The sequence below is a fragment of the Hakea prostrata genome, chromosome 6 (genome assembly GCF_041222555.1).
Source record: "Hakea prostrata isolate BN-2017 chromosome 6, UWA_Hpros_2, whole genome shotgun sequence".
Taxonomy (NCBI): domain Eukaryota; kingdom Viridiplantae; phylum Streptophyta; class Magnoliopsida; order Proteales; family Proteaceae; genus Hakea; species Hakea prostrata.
This window is the reverse complement of record NC_142605.1, coordinates 23,246,166-23,261,278: the sequence shown is the minus strand read 5'-3', so window position 1 is coordinate 23,261,278 and position 15,113 is coordinate 23,246,166. Positions and strand designations below refer to the sequence as shown.

The window sequence follows — 15,113 nt, the reverse complement described above, 5'->3', positions numbered from 1 at the left end:
TAATTCAATAAACCCCAATTAATATATAGCATCTTCTTCTGGAAAAAAAAAATCATCTATCGAATCCTCTGCAATCTTACCAAGGTTCAGACAAGAAATGAGGATGTTTGCTTTCTCATTGCAACGAAAGAAAGAGACTCACATCTTTGCATTGAAATACATATGCTACAGAGACGCATTAGCAGTGTTTGACTATTGTTTCTTGTTGTAGAGAATGCAGCCATGAGGGCTATTATTTCTTGTTGCAGAGAATGTAGCCATGCATGATAGCTAGTGGAGAAGAAAAATTAATTCAGGATTGTTAGATGCATCTCATCACTAAAACTTGGACGTGTTATGTGGAAGAGAACTTCCAACTGTGACTTTAGTGGCAAACCATGTTGAAGGGGAAGAAAATCCCCAGCAGTAGTTGATACTTACTAGTACAATGCAAAGACCTGACTGACTTGGTAAAATGCTAAGAAATCAAGCATCAATTATGTCAAAGGCCCATGGAAATAACTACTTTTCTATGGAAAATCTTCCGTGACAATCTGAAAAAGCATACTCTTCTCCTGTAAATTATTTCAACTTGCTCGTTCAATGAACTCAAAGAAACACACGATCGTTATAATAAAGTTTAATTAGTAACTAAGCTATAATATAGGGAACGATAATAATTATTCCTTTAAAATTTGATTACAAGTTGTGCAAATTAGGTTCAAATACGATTAGATCATAAACCATTTGGGGCATTGAAAAACCTAGTTCTTACCTAGGGCATATTAGTAGTGTTTGATTTTTTTCTTTTCTTTTGGGGTGAATTAGTAGCTTTATATTAGGGGATGGGGACTATTACATAAATCGTAGGGAGTGCCAAATTCGTAACCTCACAAAGCAACCCATCGATGATAATAGCGTTTGATGTTGTTGGTCAATTTCTAAGCAATAGCAACATTTCTATAAGAGTAAATTTCATAGGAATAATTCTCTCATTAATTGACTAGTCTTATAAGTCAAAGAGTCTACATAAAACAATTATGAATAAAGACCATATGGACCTCTTCAACTGATGCAATAAGAACTAAATTCAAAGTCGATGTAGGGAATCAGTAGTTGTTTAATATTTCTTAACAATTAAGGGACTCATGGGAGATCAGATCCGCAATCCTCGCAGCAGGAGTGGATAATCTTGTAACCTTCTACACACATGAAAAGAATTCTCATATGAATTTTACAAGTCAATCAACCTGGGTAGAATAGGAAGTTGAAGAAAGAAAATCATTTAAGAAACTATAACTTCTTTTGATATAGTTTATATTTATGTTTGACCGTGTTCATGAATCATCAACTACGCTATTAGGTTATGAGTAATACTCAATAATCATTGGGTTACTATTAGACATACATTATACTTATTTGTTGTCCTCTTATACTGTTACATAGTTACTTATCGAAGCTTCCTCTTTATGAAATCAGTATAGCCTCTCTCACTTCTAACGGCTCACTTCTAACGGTATTAAGACACTATTAATATTCAATATATAGAATGTCAATTTAGCCATTCGTTAGAACTACTAACACCTTACAGTTTTTTTTTTTTAGGGCAAGATTACCCCCCTTATGCTATTGCTTAGTTACTAGTTTATTCCCAATATTCTTTGCCTCAAATACTATACTCCCTTGCCATTAATATCCATTGGTTAATTGATAATGTGACATCCTTTTAATTTTTAAGAAAACCCCCAAAGTGACCTTAAGGTTTGTTAGTATTTATTTATCATTTAAGCCATCACTTCTAGATCCCCAACCTTAATAGTTCTATACATTATTAGAAGTGAGGCTTAATTAGTAATTAAGTTATAGTATAAGGGGGCATCAATTATTGCTCCTAGGGACTAACAAACCTTTGAGTTATAATTGGGGCTTTTGAAAAATACAAAGATGTCATATTATTAGGTAATTAACATAGCTAAACGAGAGAGGGGCATCGGTAATTTCAGGCAAAGTCTAAGGTTGGATTAGAATTTTTCAAGAAGTACAATGGATAAGCTAGTAATTAATAGGGGTGTAAATGAATAACCGAAATCCGCTTCCAAATTCGCATCAACATCCATTTAGGGGTTTCAAATCCATCCGATTACTAATAGGATGTAAATATGATATACCCCTTTCTTACCGGTTATTATCCGTCTGATAAAATCATCCAATTAAGTCACTTAATTGGATTTATTTTTCTTATTTTTATAGATCTTTTACTTGAGATATATGACTATTTTCTAGATTATCTACTAAAATAACTACCAAAATCGTTAAATTCTTAAATTTCAAACCTAGTCCTCACAAATAAAATGGAAAAGATGTCAACAAATAATCAAAAACTTGTATTCAATATGTATTCATACACATTTAGAAGAATCTGCTTAAGAAAAAAACTATTCGACTATCATCCAAATTCGACTGAATCCTTCCAAAAACCAATAAAATATTATCTGAATCCATCCGAATATAATAGGATACAGTTATGGTATTATCACTATTCGATCCAAAACCAATCCATTTACACCCCTAGTAATTAAGCTATATAACAAGAAATAGGTTTTGTATAGTTGGATAAATAATATATGATGTATCATGCATCTGTTTGGTTCTGCCCTTTTGGGTTGATTTCACTTTACACTTTAAATACATCGGATTTGGTTTTGGTTTTGGTTCGCCATTTATTGGTTTTGGCTAGTATTGTTGTTCCGTAAATGCTACTAAAGTGGAGATGCGAGCAAATTGGAGGTTGGAGTGTTTTGTTCTAATTTTTTATGAATTCACCATTCAATATTGATGAATGCTACTAAAGTTGAGATGGGAGAAAATTGGAGGTTGGAGTGTGCTGTTCTAATTTTTTATGAATTCACCATTTTAGACTTATTTAAGCAATAATTTTGTACATTTTCCTGAATGGTACTTTTTCTTTTTGGGTAGAATCCTGAATGGTACCCAATATAGTAAAAAAATAACAGTTTATAATGAAAATCAAAAAGAACCCTTGATCTATTTATGGATTTATGTTATGTTTAAATTGATTCATATTAGTGAGAAACCGAGATTGTAAATCGTACTAAATACATTTATTATTTATGTCAAGTAATCATAAGTTTAAACCATACCAGAAAGAACCTTAAGGTGATCCAAAATTCAAAATTGTTCATATATTGTATTAATATACATACACCATGATATAACATAAAGCAGCTTCCACAATTATATGTCGCCAACATGCAGAAGTCATAAAAGGTAATTGGCAACCTTGCACGTAAACGTTTTATTATCATAAATTTAACTATAAACCTGATGAAAACCGATTCGTTTCACATGGTTTTTTAATGTAAAGAAACATAAGCTTTTTAAAATCAATTCTGATGTCGTCAAATCCAAAGACTAACAAACCCTAAAAAGAAGGATAAGACATTAATGGAAATTTTATGTTTTATTATATAATCTGATATGAAGAACATTCATTTCCATTTATATAATAAATTACATGCATCATAGCTGATCGAAAACAACAGTAATTAGAACAAGCCCATCTCAATCCACTCTCAGATAAAGTAGTTTTCAGGGATTCCATTCTAAGGACAGAAGCTGATAGTGTAATTGGCACCGTTGCAGGTAAACGTGCTTGTCTTATCATCATAAGCATAGCTATAAGCTTGAGGGCACTTGTTCTTGAAGATCATAGAATAATTCGTTGGTGTGCAAGTATCAGGAGTACTGTAATCACCTGTACAGCAATATTTGGGATCACCAAATGCGTTACAAGCACTCTTACAACCAATTACTGTTCCGTTAGAGTCCATGACACTCAACTCCTGTGGGCATATTGAGTTGATGTTGGAAGCACAGCTTGTGGAGTTACAGCTGCTGCTGCCCACCAGTGATGGTGTCACTGATACAGGAAGGTTAAAACCATCAACAAGGCTCACATCATAGAAATCTAGGCCACCATTAGCACCTAGTGTGAATTCTACTAAGGTGGCTGGTACAGTACCACCGGTTCCATCGCATGTTACTTGACCGGAGCTACAGTCTCCGGTGCTGCAGTGGAAATTCATGGTGGTGGAGCATAATGTCCTAGCCCAGAATCTGCCGGACCATCCAGGTGGTGCGGGGAGTGATGACGAAGCACCGGTGGTTAGCTCGAATCCAGTTGATGAGAGCGGAGATATTCCACCACCTGCTAATGTGGCTGGCCAAACTGGGTATGGGCAGTTGTTTGTGAAAGTGAAGGTAGCTGAGAGAACACCTGCAGATCATTAACAACTTGATATTAATGCCATCAATTAAGAAAAATTAAGTACTTTATGTGATGAAGCTTTGCTCTATCTAGAGACCTCCTCCATCACAGGCATGGGCAGGGGGAGAGAGAGAGAGAACAAACCTGATATAAAGATAGGGAAGAGGAGTAGTAATGTGCCTTTGACATCCATTGTTATGCAAGTGTTAATGTTGGTTTAAGAATTAAGAGCCACAAACAAGGATATTTATAGACCCCAAAATAAAATCTAGGGCAGACACCTTAGGTTGCCCAATTTTTCACACCTTTGGTTGCCCAATTTTTCTTCTGATCTTTAAAACGTCAGTGGATGTGGGGAAATCTCTTGAGATTCCGCTTTTTTTTTTCCTTTTTTTTTTTTTCTAAAGTCATAAAATTCGTCCTATCATATCAACTGTAATGCAATGGTCGTGATCATTTATTTATTTTTTTTGGATAAACCAAAATGGGTGTAATAGTGGTGCCTTTGCACCCTTTGCTAGGAAATGTTCGGACTTTTGAGTTCAACTTATGCAATCATTAGTCCTGTGAACTACCAATACAAGTATTGGTCCATCAGCATAGTTCTATCGGAGGCCTAATATAATCCACAGAAGCCGGTAGAGATCTCATGCCTAGGTCGAAGAGCATACAACTACCCAATTTGAGAAACAAATAAGCAGAGGAGATTCAATCCTGAAATATAGGAGCTATCGAGCTACTTGGGAGTGAGCTTGGGACCACTAGAACACCACATCATATGGTATCATGATCATCTAGTTTACTAAATAGAAAAGAGTTAACATGGAAAGATTTGGCTTGATACGTGGATACTAGTGAAATGGTATAGATAAGAGGAAACAACATCTGAAACAACCAACCCAGGCAGAGATTCATATTTTCTCCTCCCGGGTGCATGATGCATCCAACTTTGCTCTCTCACAGTCCACCTGACGCAAGTCACCCAAAGCCCACCTGTATCAGGTAGACTATGAGAGGAAAAGTTGGATATATAATACACCTGGATGGAGAGGATCTGAACACCCCAGCCAGATAAGCCTTGGTGAATTGTTATTATTGGTCTATTGAGATCAAGTCAGTTTACAAACAGCTTCTCTGCGAAAATAGGGTTGAAACTCTATTCATTCCAAATTTTTATATCTTGGTTGCTAGTCTTCGAAACCACATAGAACTTGAATGGAGAATTGGGATGGTTCAAATTAAGCTCTAGTCTGTAGGTTATTTACAAAGCAGAACTATAGCAGTAGGGATAAAAAAAGAGTGATTTCCACTGCTACCTAACCACGCTTTCTTTTACACTTATGTCACCGCCAGAGAAGTCCCAAGTGACAACATTAAATCTTGTTTTACATTAATAAAATTGGATCAAAACAAATTAAATCAGTAAATTCAAGCTTCACGGATGACTCAACTGCTGGAAATGAATGGGCATAAGGATTGGTTGGTTGAGAGGTATGGGGCTTCCGGCATAAATATCTCAAAGCAAATTTAGAAATAGTTGTTTGGTAAATCTTGTTTAACTTGAAGGTATTAGGGATGGTATTCTCCTTGGGTGTTCCCTAGGTGTAATTGATTTGTATATCCATTCGGATTGCTTATCAGTGATTTTGGTTCTTCAAGAGTTCCAATCATCTTTAGATTGGATGAGAGCTCTAATTTAGTTTGGATATTTTGAAACTTTGTTCTTTGTTTCATTGGGTTTATTTTAGTTATATTTCTAGCGTTGGCAATGGATTCGCAAACTTTCTTGCTAGGGGTGCTCGTCATTTCTCATTAGAGAAATCTTGGTGGGATACACCACCTTTGCTTAATGTGGAATCATCCCGTTTGTATAGGTTTCCGAACCTTCACTCTTTCATTTAATATAATTACTTTCATGTTTTGGCTAAAAAAAAACACCCCCAACATTCTCACCAGTAATTGAAGGGCTAGAGTATTCCTCTTTTGCTGCTCGACAATGAACAATTCTATTAGGAAAGAATATTACTCGTAACAGCACAAAAAGGAGATTGAATATCACACTTCCGCATTACAGTCTGCCACTTTCCTTAACACTTAATTCGATCTTACCATTGTATATAAAAGGAAAAAGTAAAGACTACATTTAACTAATGTCTTTTTATTTTTGATGAAATTCTTATCCTCGTTATTATTTCCCAATAAAAAAAAATCCTCGTTAGTATTTTAATTATTTCTTAAATTTTCTTACTAAATTTTACTCAACTTCCATGAATTTAGTTTTTTTTTTTTTTTTTTTTTTTTTTTTTGTCAAATCTAATGTTTTATATGAAAAAAGAAAATCCTTTTAGGAATTGTGAATTATTTGAAAAAATGAATCATGGCATCAATTAAGAGAAGAGGTGCAGTTTTGCATTAGGGGGAAAGTGAAGTGATGACACCTAGAAAGCTTCGTTCATCAAGCAGTCTAGGTGTCAACTTAAGGAAGCAAACGAGGGGAAAGGAAGTAAAGTAGAAAACAAGGGAGATGAGTATGGTGGAGTTTGTCTTTTGCAAGGGAAAGTGACAGAAGAGAGAGAATAAGAGAATTTAAAAGTTAAATTGGAGTTGGTCTTTTGCGTGGAATGAGGAGAGAAGAGATAAGAGAGAAAGAGGAGTAAAGGGGGAGAACATGAGAAGAAAATTGAAAGAGAGAAGATCAATTCGTGGGCTTGGAAAGAAAATTAAAAAGACACTGAAGAGAGAGAAAGAGAAGTAAAGAGGGAAGAAAGAAATCGATACATGAAAATGCATGAAATTTAAGGAGAAATTTATACAAGAGGAAGAACAACGAAAGTGTGAGAGAGACTTAAAGCACATAATGGGTACAGAGATATTGAATCGTCATTGTACTTAGATTTGGGGACATGTTCATACTAAAACCAATACCCAACAAGTAAAATGTTAGGTTATGAAAAATTCATCGAATGGAGCAATTAGCAAATAAGAAAAAAAAAAGAACACAATAATTTACGTGAAAAATCATTAAAGAAAAAAAATTACGGGCATGAAAGAAAATTTCACTATAGATAAAAAAAATATGAAAGAGGGAAGATTCTTTGGGATGAATTACATGTAGAGGGGATGCATCATTTTATAGCCTCTCCCCATCCCACCTTCTCCCACGTCTACTCGAAGTAGGACTAAAACTCTCAACATAAAATTCCTCTAAACTTAGATTACTTGAAATTTATGGTTTCTTATTTCCCTAGTGGCTTGACCAATGTGCAAGACTAAGAATCTCTAATCTGGAACCGGGTTGGCTGTTTTGTCTTTTGACATATTTACCTTGAGTACAAAATCGACTATAACTTCTTCGCTACACATTGAAATCAAGTGATTAAAGAGTATTTGGAAGACGACTTAGAGATCTACATTTATTATGTTTATGAGAAACTCCGGATCCAATCCAAATGTTGTCAAACCAGCCGATGAAATTACTAGTAGGTACAAAATCGTCTGGTCAAAATCAATTTTGTGATGTACAATGCAGATTGGCCCTATAATATGGTTGTAATGTCTTATTATAAATAGATTAAGATTTGGAATGATTGGTAATGTAGGAATAAAAAGGCAATTTGGTGAAGGAGGGCATCTGGGTAGAAAATATATGAGATAGATTTAAATAAATATAGAAAATTGTAAATTAGAATCTTGATTGTTAAACATAAGTATATTGATGATCACTTTAAAATTTCATTAAGAAATCCTTATGAAAAGCTCCATTAAGTTTCTTTAAAATATATTTTAATTACTTAAATTTCCTATTATCTTTTTTTTTTTTTTAACCACATTCTACATGTTTTAATTACTATTTACATGGAGAATTGGGAATTTGGGATGGTTCAAAGCTCTAGTCAGTAAGTGAAAAGCAGAAATATAGCAGTAGAGACAAAAATGTGTGACTTTCAGACTCGTGTCACCAGAGAAGTCCCAAATGACAGTATAAAATATTGTATTATCTAAAATTGAATCAAATCAAATCAGCAAATTCAAGAATCCTACAACACACAAACTTCAAGAATTAAAACAAAGGTGTTCATTAAACGTTCTCATGCATCACTCTTAAATATACATTTTTACATTCTACAAAGCCAGCTTACATCACATAAGTACAAATTTCAAAGGATAGATGAACTAACTAATTCTATTGGAATTCATCCAAAAGAAGAAACATTAGTTCTGTTGGTTTCCACCAGAGGAGGCACCATGGTGCTGTAAAGCTTCAGTCAGCTTCTTGAGTGCCTTGTCATATGATACGAACCCCATGAACCAGAATTCATGGCCATCTGCAGTGACGACCTGGATATACTTTTCGGAAGGTTTCAATTTGTTAGAAGAAGGATTTACTGCAGCCAACCGATCAAATGGCACCGATACCTGGATGTTCATACACTCAGAGTTAGAAACTATGAATGAAGAGGTTTACCAAATAGTCACAAAAACAAGAGACACTACGTTATTTAAACTTGAACAAGACAACTACTTCTTCAATACATGCAACCTAACCCTCTGCATCTCTACTTGAGATCATACTTAGATACAACGCCCCACCTATGCATGTCTTTCCCCAAGTCTCTCCTAAGGTTATTTTAGTTGCACCCTGGTGCCATTAGTTTTCAATCTTAATAGCACATCATTCAAAGGACTTTGTTGAACATTGTCATGCCACCTAAAACAACTATGGTGTACCTTATCATGCATTGGAGCTACTACAAATCAGCTGTAATATAATAATTCCTTCATCTTTTTTGCCACACATCCACCTCAATATCCTCATCTCTGCTGCATTGAGTTTAACTGAATAAAATACGCCATAAAAATGTTAAAACTTTAAATATGAGGTAGTTGGCTCTTTGACAATGAAACAATATCCTATTGTTTAGGGGGTTTTGGGGTTTTTTTTATTTTATTTTATTTTATTTTACTTTATTTTTATTTGAGAGGGGGGGGGTTGGGGGGAAGGATAGCAGTCATTGAAGGATTATGAATGGAAGGCAATAATTAGGATGGATAACAACAGAGTTATCGAGGTTTTGCCTAGGTGAGACTCTGGTAATCTTTGATGCCTTGCTCGATTAGTGCCCAAGGTCCTGCCAATGCCTTGGGCTGCTGTGATAACTGATAACTAACTAAGGCCCTGTCAATGCCTTGGGTTGCTGTGACAAGCAGCACAGGCTACACTTAGCTTAATTTCAGCTTCTAGCTCAATAGAACAGAAAGTTTTTCCTTCCCTTATAGGTGAAGGTGTTCTTACCTAATTAGACTCGTCAAAGAAAACTCATAATACTGATTGATTGATTCTGACAAGTAGCATTACCCTATTCCTGAATCAATACGTGTGCACATTCCTAACAAGCACCCCCCCCCCCTCTTTTTTTCTGTGGAAATACATGACAAATTCAAATGAACAGCAGTTTCCCAACAAACTCTTGTTGCAAGTGAATAATTAAAAAGTAGGATGCTCTTCAAAAATCAGATCACAGTCCTCATCTTACTTCTTAATTTCCAACCTAAAAAAGGTTAATTTCAGGCATCCAAATGAGTGCAATGATTGCTAAAAGGTGATACCAAATCTTCCCAAACTTTCTATTCATTAGTAATTCCATCCAAAAAGATAGCTGATGAATAAAATCAACATCACCCACTTATAGATCAACATTATTAAAGCTGGATATTTCATTCTAATACCAACAATGCACCTATTTTTTTGACATTATTTTTCAACAGCAGAAATTTGGTTTGGTTCCTGAAGAATTATTTGGGCCAACTCTCTTGCAGATGATAAGTTACTAAATTTCAAGTAAAAGATACTTTAGAACTCCTACGATAAAGCATTAAGATGAGTTTCAAGAACAGTAATTTGACATGATGCAGCATTCCACAGTTCCAATCATAAATGATATTTCAAGTGCATAGCATAGGATATAACTAGAAACTAAGGCTAAAATTCTCGGTCATAATTATGGTGTTCTCTTGACGATTATACAAAGTTGAGTTATTTAATTCAGGAAAAGAGCTCTCTTGAACCTCACCCTCCAAAACCCACCCACCGCCACAACAAAAAAAAAATCTTCCTTCTATTATGATTTCATCCTAGGGCTAAAACCCCCATTCGAAACTATAGCTTTTACTATTGGTGCAGAAACACTGAATAAGGACTTATTAACCAATGGACCGATAAATGAGAGAGAATACCTTGTAATATAACCACTCTTTCTGTCCTGGGGTAGGATAATGACAGAGAGGATTGTCACTGCAAAAGGCCACTCTTTTGTTGGATATATAAAGTGTCCCAATGACAGGACCAGAGGATGTAGAGAGATAACAAGCGTATGCCTTATGCAGCTTTTCTTCTGGCAACAACTGAAATGTCTTCTGGAAAACCTTCTCATGCCCCCCTTCTGAAAGAACCTTTGTTCCCTGGGCAAGTCTTGCCATGGCTGCATCAGTAACTCTAGGACTGGTTTTCACTGTCATGCAAAACATGATTTACTGATTAGAATTTAGTAACATAAATCTCAGCAAAATCAAAAGTTCTAAGAATAATGAAAGATAAGTGACTAATGTTCCAAGTTCCAACTAAAAAACATAACCATGTATATAAAAGCCGCAACCAATAGAATATTCAGGCAGTAAATAATAATTTCAACTTTTGGGTGTTCGTGTGTCGAAATGATTATTTGATCAATAAAAAATAAAAACTGTAATTTCCTCTCGGAAAAATGCATCTGCATATCAGAGAAAGTATAAATAGGTTGCTGTTCCAACAAGAAAGACAAAGCCTCCACATATCAAATAAGAAGTACTAAGGAGAGAATTAATTCAACAATACAAGATGCAAAACTTAGGAACACCTATTTATTTGGGCAAGCAGTTTCCATTTAAAGGAACTATGATGTGCCATCCATTTTTGTCTTCAATGAGGAATTTCTTCCCATACAAAAAACACATGCTATATTAAACCACCAAAAAATAATTTTGCTGCTCTGTCACAACTTGAAATGCAATAGATAAAACAAGAAAAAAATGGTTTGACCACGATTACTGACACTCGAGGGTAAGACATCCAGCACCACAGAACATTCCATAAAGAAACCACATCATGTTATAATCACCCTCCAGCCTTAGCACCATTTGTGATTATGTAAATCTCATGAAGATAGAATCAAACTCTTTGCTTTTCACAAACATTAGACTCCTCAACCTAGATTATTTATTTACTTTCATAGGCTATCAGTTGGAAAACGTGACAGAAACAAGGCACCCAAGGTGCTCACGTAGAAGACCACCTCCCGTAACAACCATGTTTCCATTCCTCATTTCCCTTAAATTATAAATCCTCATGATCATATTGTGTTGTCATCCAATAACGGAATTCGCATCTGTTGCTTCCCAAAGAAAAGATACACTGAGAAGAAGTTCAAAGAAAAGCAATGGAAACTCATACTGATAGAACTCAAAATAACCTACAAACATACAACAATAGTAAGCAATGAATGCTAAAGCAACCTAAATTTCTATCTCAATCTGAAGTATACTCTTTCATGCAACAATAAAATAAGTTCATCAAATAACTAAAATGAATGAACACAGAATCGGCCACTAGGCGCAAAGGACTTACGATGATGCCAGACATTTTCAGTAAAACCCTCTGCTTTCTTGACACAATCTTCAAACTTCTTCCCCCAACGACTCAATACATTAAGGATCATCTCCATAGGACCTGAAACACATAACCAACAATCAAGAAAGCTAAAAAAAAATAATAAAACCCAGATATTTCAATCAATTGCTTCAGAAGTGATGATTGACAAGAATGACTTACTCTTCCCGGATGATTCAGGAACAGGAGATGTCTGGACATAAGGATTTGTAGGCTGAGGCATGCCGCTTCCACCATGAACAACCCCAACATTCTCACCAGTAACAGGAGGGTTAGAGTATTTCATGTAGTTAGCGTTAAGAGTCGCCGGATCAGAAGAAGGAATTGCTTCTCCTGCAACCCAAGTAGCAGCTTTCTGGTTTTCTGGATGGGCATGAGGTGGGACTGGAGTACCCACAACCCAGGTGCCCCACCTCCCCTCTGTGTTCGAATTTAAGGTGCCTTCATCTATTTTCTTATTCTTCTTGTCGTTCTGTTGGGAGGGATCCATGGAAACAATTTCCTTGCACTACCAGTTTACAAGAAATTCCAGGTATCAGAACTGAGACATTACCAAATACAAAAGCAAGCATCTTTAGTTGATCTAAATTAATCCTCTAAAACAGCGAATGCAGATTTGGGCCAAATAGGAACGCAAATCTTAACTCTGAAAAAAAAATTAAAATAATATGTAAAAATAAGAGCAGCTACATAAGCAACCCTTCTTCACAATTCTCCCTCGCCTGTGGCATCAAGATTCAAATACTACCCAATAAGCAAGCTAGCATTTTTAATTGATCTGTACTGAAGACCTTTAGAGCAAGAAAAGCATAACCGACTTCAGTGCTATCCAGTTTTTAATCCATGAAAATTTTAAAAGATATCAGAGCAACATATATAATCGCTCTTCCTGAATGAAACCAAATTCTGCCCACCAACCTCGCAGAACGATTAAATTACGGTACGAAAAGAGAAAACAGGAACTACCCAGAAGAGCAACAATCTTACAGATCAAAACTCGAACTTCAGAAAGACTAAACAAGAGTAAAAGTACCTTTAATTTAGAACCGAATCGATTCCCTGAAAAGAAAGACAGACCGAGCACAAAGATATCCACTCAACGAGGAAAGGGAAAGGAACTTGTGAGCAGACAAATGCAGGGAGTTCTAGAGAGTGGAAGAAGATCCTCTTCTCTTCAAGATTGTTCTGTTCGAATGACACGATTTCTGAAAATTTATAACAGTGCTTGCTCACCTGGTATAGCCGTTAACCAAGACGCACGCCTAGGCTTAAAACTGGTGAGCAGATCAAGGGGAATCCAGATCACCACCCCCATCAAGGCCCTGACTGCTTTTTACCAGATAATTGGGGATGGGCCCACGGGGTCTCGGCTTTTCAATTATTTTTGAGCAAATTGTTATGACATCCAAAATAGAGGTCTTAAAGCATTGACACCCCCACTTTATGTTTAAAAAGTACAAAGACCCTAAATTTGAATTTTAGTTGAATATATTTGTCAAATTTATCACTGAAAATAATTAAGTCACTGTTTATTTTAAAAAAATATCCGTATAATAAACAGTGTCCGAAAGACTTTTTAGTGACAAATTGAATAAATATATCCAATAAAAATCTAACTTTTGGGTCTTTAAATATAAAGTGGGATGTTAGTGTTTTAAGGCCTCTATTGTGGGAGTGCCAATGCAATTCACTCATTAATTTTTAATTTTAATATCTATCCAGGAAGCCCCGTCAACAACTCTCTGGAGAGCACTTTGGTCTCCCTGATGTTAAAGTGATCTACACTCAAATGATGGTAGAGGGTCATTATGTATCTAGGAGCGAGTCTCACCTTTTGGCACTAGATTTTTTATCTGGCAGAATGGGAATCTACGTTCACATCACACTTCGTAGAAAAGAATCTCATAAGAGAGACTCGCTAGGGGTCCGACCTCTCACTCAATTATTAGTACTCAGGGATGAGATCCTCTCCTAATATATAGTGGAGTCACCTTTTACCTTTTAACACTTACAAGGAAGATACTTTTTCAATGTGCAATAAACGAATGAAATGGGCACAATCCTCTACCCTTACCAGTAAAGGATTCAAACTTGTACTGATTTGCTACATTTCTCTTCTTATTTTTCTTCCTTTTCATTCAAAACAATCTCTTTTCACCTCTCATGTATACTCCTACCTTCATGTACAAGACTCCAAAATTTGATGTCAATGTCAACCACACTTAAACCAAGCCCAGTTAAACCCTCTTTTGAGGTTTGATTGGTATTTAAAAATTTTTACACTTTGTTATAATATGTGTGGGTATTTTTCAGGGGAAGGTAGAACTTCAATTCTAAAATGATTTGAATTATTAATCTCTTACTTATGAGAGATGTAAGTCTTTGTGTAATTGAATTTCCTTGCAAAGCTTACTTAGGCCTTAAGGTTTAAAAAAGGGAAATAAAATAAAAACGTATAGCTGAAATCATATCTTAGCCCTTAAGGTTCAAGTAGGACAATAGGAAAATGAAAATCAAACCTTATTTTTTTGGAGAGAAGATAAAACCTCACGCGTTAAGATTTTTAATATTTTCAACGTTCAGATTTTGTTCTTTTAGGGGTAAATTAATTTAGTTTAATAAGGGCCAGTTGCGTTTTGGACTTGAGCCATAAGGAAATTATATATTTTAGTTACCGAATCTTCGATCTAGAGATGCACTTCATATGTGCGCAGAAATTTTAACATATTATTTAAAGATAATTTATTTGATGGAATAAAATAGAGAGGATAAATATGGATAAGAAAAATATATTAATTTTTAAGGGTAATTTTCATCTGGACCCCTGAGGTTTGGTGTATGTCATTTTTAGTCCAAAAAAATTGAAACTTTGCATCTGCCTCCCTGTACTATAGAAAAAGTCAATATAAGGGCAAATTATCAAAACTATGACGAATTTGTCCTTATTTTTTTATTTAATTAAATTTTTTTTATTTTTACATTTGAAGGGATTAAAGTTTATTAATTTACAAAATCAGACCCTCCTTCGTTACCCGATTCCCAAATCCCTAGTTCTACAATTCCAAAAATTCTTCATCCAAATCCAGATTAGGAAATGAAATTTCACAGGTTCTTCAAATTCAGAACTCCATTAATTTTATCTCT

General features: G+C 35.1%; 2 protein-coding genes across 2 annotated transcripts; both read right to left on the bottom strand.

Annotated features, from left to right (window-relative positions):
* Window positions 1–3,520: 3,520 nt before the first annotated feature.
* On the bottom strand, window positions 3,521–4,471 carry LOC149012711 (thaumatin-like protein 1). The gene is made up of 2 exons (XM_089159170.1): window positions 4,412–4,471; window positions 3,521–4,276 (listed from the first exon to the last, which is right to left on the bottom strand). Exons 1-2 carry the CDS (start codon window positions 4,458–4,460, stop codon window positions 3,603–3,605), a joined length of 723 nt encoding a protein of 240 aa, XP_089015296.1. The 5' UTR covers window positions 4,461–4,471; the 3' UTR covers window positions 3,521–3,602.
* Window positions 4,472–8,226: 3,755 nt separating this feature from the next.
* LOC149012710 (GEM-like protein 1) lies at window positions 8,227–13,255 on the bottom strand. The gene is made up of 5 exons (XM_089159169.1): window positions 13,003–13,255; window positions 12,132–12,477; window positions 11,928–12,029; window positions 10,502–10,776; window positions 8,227–8,683 (listed from the first exon to the last, which is right to left on the bottom strand). The coding sequence occupies exons 2-5, from the start codon at window positions 12,457–12,459 to the stop codon at window positions 8,480–8,482; spliced, it is 909 nt and encodes a 302-aa protein (XP_089015295.1). The 5' UTR covers window positions 12,460–12,477; window positions 13,003–13,255; the 3' UTR covers window positions 8,227–8,479.
* Window positions 13,256–15,113: the final 1,858 nt, after the last annotated feature.

Bases quoted from the DNA above. Each gene is read 5' to 3' on its own strand.
- LOC149012711 (XM_089159170.1), bottom strand. From the start codon at position 4,460: ATGGATGTCAAAGGCACATTACTACTCCTCTTCCCTATCTTTATATCA. The intron at 4,277-4,411 runs GTTTGTTCTCTC...AATGATCTGCAG, and splicing joins CTTCCCTATCTTTATATCAG to GTGTTCTCTCAGCTACCTTC.
- LOC149012710 (XM_089159169.1), bottom strand. From the start codon at position 12,459: ATGGATCCCTCCCAACAGAACGACAAGAAGAATAAGAAAATAGATGAA. The intron at 12,030-12,131 runs GTAAGTCATTCT...TATGTGTTTCAG, and splicing joins TCCTGAATCATCCGGGAAGA to GTCCTATGGAGATGATCCTT. The intron at 10,777-11,927 runs GTAAGTCCTTTG...TTTGCATGACAG, and splicing joins TGAAAATGTCTGGCATCATC to TGAAAACCAGTCCTAGAGTT.